At 35.8% G+C, this 3111-nt stretch overlaps 1 protein-coding gene across 1 annotated transcript; it reads left to right on the top strand.

Annotated features, from left to right (window-relative positions):
* Positions 1-234: 234 nt before the first annotated feature.
* LOC111890432 (DELLA protein RGL2) lies at positions 235-1857 on the top strand. Its single transcript, XM_023886551.1, has one exon. It carries the CDS (start codon positions 235-237, stop codon positions 1855-1857), a length of 1623 nt encoding a protein of 540 aa, XP_023742319.1.
* The last annotated feature ends 1254 nt before the right edge of the window (positions 1858-3111 follow it).

Below are 3111 nucleotides of genomic sequence, written 5' to 3'. Positions count from 1 at the left end.
TAGCTGAATATCTTTGATTAAGATGGTGCCAAGTGACAACATTGAACACATCGACAGCGATAACATCAATATCCCCCGTCAAGAATAGGACGTTTTATGTTTTTCTTTGTTTACTTCTAGCTCCTGTGGACTTGGTCTATGTACATCCTTAGGATCCGGTGGATAAACCTGTAATTTGGTTTCACTCTTTAACAAGAGCCCTCTCATTTGAACAGCGTTGAAAATCTGAATGAAATGGCCCCCTTCAACCGGCATAGTTATGATGTCGAGATTCAAGAAATAGGGAGTTTTGGGAAGTTGCCTCGGTTATCCCAGGAAGATGATACAGGTAATAAATCTGAGGCAACCAATCGACTTTGTTTTCCAACAGCAAACGATCAAGTAGGGCAACAACCTTTAAAAGCTTTCCATAATTTGGACGCCTTGTTTCTTGACACAACTCCTCCACTTCGATCGTATGAACATCAGATGCAGGAGCTTGCAAATATTGAATCTCAATATTCGGAGCTTATTAAACCTCATACAAATCCTAAAAGGACAAAGACAACAAGTCATGATGTAGTACGCAATGAAGTGAGTGAGCGCAAGCTATCAACGGATGCAGTTATTCGTTTAGGTGGAGAAAAGTTCATACAATCTTGTTCATCTTCGATAAATGATATCTCGATTCCTAGCCATCCGTATAGCACTTCATTCTCTGGCTTTTCTATCCAGGAAACTAAAGATATTGAACTCATTCAAAATCTTTTACTTTCCGCAGAGAAAGTCTCCAACCAAAAGTTTGAACGTTCGAGTAAGCTTCTGGATTGGTGTGACGCGTCATCTTCTAATTCAGGAAACCCCATTCAAAGGTTAGTGCACTATTTCTCGAAAGCTTTAAGAGAGAAGATCGCTAATGAAACCGGAAGAATATCATTCCATGGCCCAAGAAAGAACCATGTAGATGATCTCGCAAAGAGAATGTTGAGCGCTAATCCAACAACGGTCTCAATTTATCAGAAGTTACCGTTTTTTCAAGTTGGTCAATTTTCAGGGGTTCAGGCTTTGGTTGATGCTGTTGTTGGGGCAACAAAAGTGCATGTAATTGATCTATCGATAAAACAAGGTGTGCAGGGTACGATTCTAATGCAAGCTCTTATTTCTCAACCCATATGTACTATAGAGCATCTGAAAATAACCGCTGTCGGGACTAACTACAAAGAGAAAATCGAACAGGCTGGTGATTGGTTGAAGAGTTTTGCTGAATCTATAAACCTTTCTTTCTCTTTCAATGTGGCTATGGTGGAAGATATGCTTATGTTTAATGAAAATCTTCTTGAGTTGGATCCAGAAGAAGCATTGGCCATTTACTCATCATATGGTTTGTGGGGCATGATTGGGCAGCAGGGCCGACTAGAATCTCTGATGAAAGTCATAAAAAATATAAATCCTCGTGTTATGGTGGTATCCGAAGCTGCAGTAAATCTTAACTCACCCAAATTTGTGAATCGTTTTATTGAATCACTTTTCTATTTTGGGGCACTCTTTGATGCTTTAGAAGACTGTATGGATCGTGAAGATGAAAACCGTGCTATAACTGAATCTGTGTATATGGGTAATGGAATAAGGAGCATTGTGGCAACTGAAGGAGCGGAAAGGGTGATTCGGAATGTGCATATTAATGTCTGGAGAAAATTTTTCGCAAGGTTTGGGATGAAGGAAACAGAACTGAGTATGTCTTCTTTATATCAAGCAAATCTGGTTGCAGAAAAAATTTGCTGTGGAAGTTCTTGCACCTTTGATATGGACGGAAATTGCTTAATTATTGGGTGGAAAGGAGCACCAATCCAGTTTCTTTCCGCTTGGAAGTTCTCATGATAGTGATTTTAGAGCACTTAATGTTGAATCTTAGATATTTAGAAATGGCCACAAGGGTATATAGTTTTTACCTGCTCTGCAGAACTTGTGCATTTCACTTTTCAGCTGTTGTTCGAATTTATATCTCTCTGGTGGCATGAGAAATATAACCATGATCTATACGTTTGTTATGGCTAGTACAACACTAGCATGTTGTCTATATGATCTAGTAATATGTTTTAGCCGCCACTTTTTAACTAATCATATGTTGTTTTCTGTCAATGATGAGAAGATTGTTGGAAAATAACTCATTAGTATAGCCTTAGGACTATTTTGTTATGATAATTACATGTTGACTACACTATATTATGTACCATAAAGTTTGTCATGATGACATAACATGTCCTAGGCTTAAATGTAAGTAGTATGGAGGATTTGACATTTGTAACTAGGACTAAATCTATAGAGTTGTATAACACACCTTCCAAAACTGAGAATCATGAATAAGAGTATTATTATTTTCGTTGTACTCTTCTTTAAAAGGATAATAGCAATGGTCTAGTCTAGTTACATGTTTTATGTCAATGATACAATATTATTGGAAAATAACTCATTAGTGTAGCCTTAAGACTATTTGGTTATGACAATTACATGTTGACTACAAAAAACAAACAGATTAAAGAAATATTAATTACCACTAACTTTATACAATAAAATGACAGTTTTATCCTTACTTTGCATTTAATGTTCCATTAAATACTTAGTTGGTTAAGTAATAATGAGGGGGCATTTTGGTAAAAATGTTATTTATTTTTGAAGTGGACTATTATTTTGGGACAATCCAAAAAGTAAAGATGGACTATAATTTTGGGACGGATAGAGTATTATGTACCATAAAGTTTGTCATAATGACATGCCATGTTGACTACATGACATGTCATAGGCTTAAATGTAAGTAGTATGAAATGTAAGTAGTATGAAGGATATGACATTTGTAATTAAAAGGACTAAATCTGTATAGTTGTATAACATACCTTCGAAAACTGAGAATCATGAATAAGAGTGTATTATTAGTTTTGTTTTACTATTCTTTAAAAGGATAATAACATTTGTCTAGTCTAGTTACCGTTCATAACTAGTATCGAAAACCCAGAGTTGGTGTATGGTTTGTCTCTGTTTTAGTTTTAATGGGCATGGTTGCAACAATTACCTTCAAATTGTAGACATATAATACAAACAACACGTCTATATACCGATTTTTTCTCTTTCATTTTT

The sequence above is a fragment of the Lactuca sativa genome, chromosome 6, assembly GCF_002870075.4.
Source record: "Lactuca sativa cultivar Salinas chromosome 6, Lsat_Salinas_v11, whole genome shotgun sequence".
Taxonomy (NCBI): Eukaryota; Viridiplantae; Streptophyta; class Magnoliopsida; order Asterales; family Asteraceae; genus Lactuca; species Lactuca sativa.
Note: the sequence above shows the minus strand (reverse complement) of the source record. Positions and strands in the feature narration are given on the sequence as shown.

Excerpts from the sequence above, each read along its gene's own strand:
- LOC111890432 (XM_023886551.1), top strand. The coding sequence starts at position 235 with ATGGCCCCCTTCAACCGGCATAGTTATGATGTCGAGATTCAAGAAATA.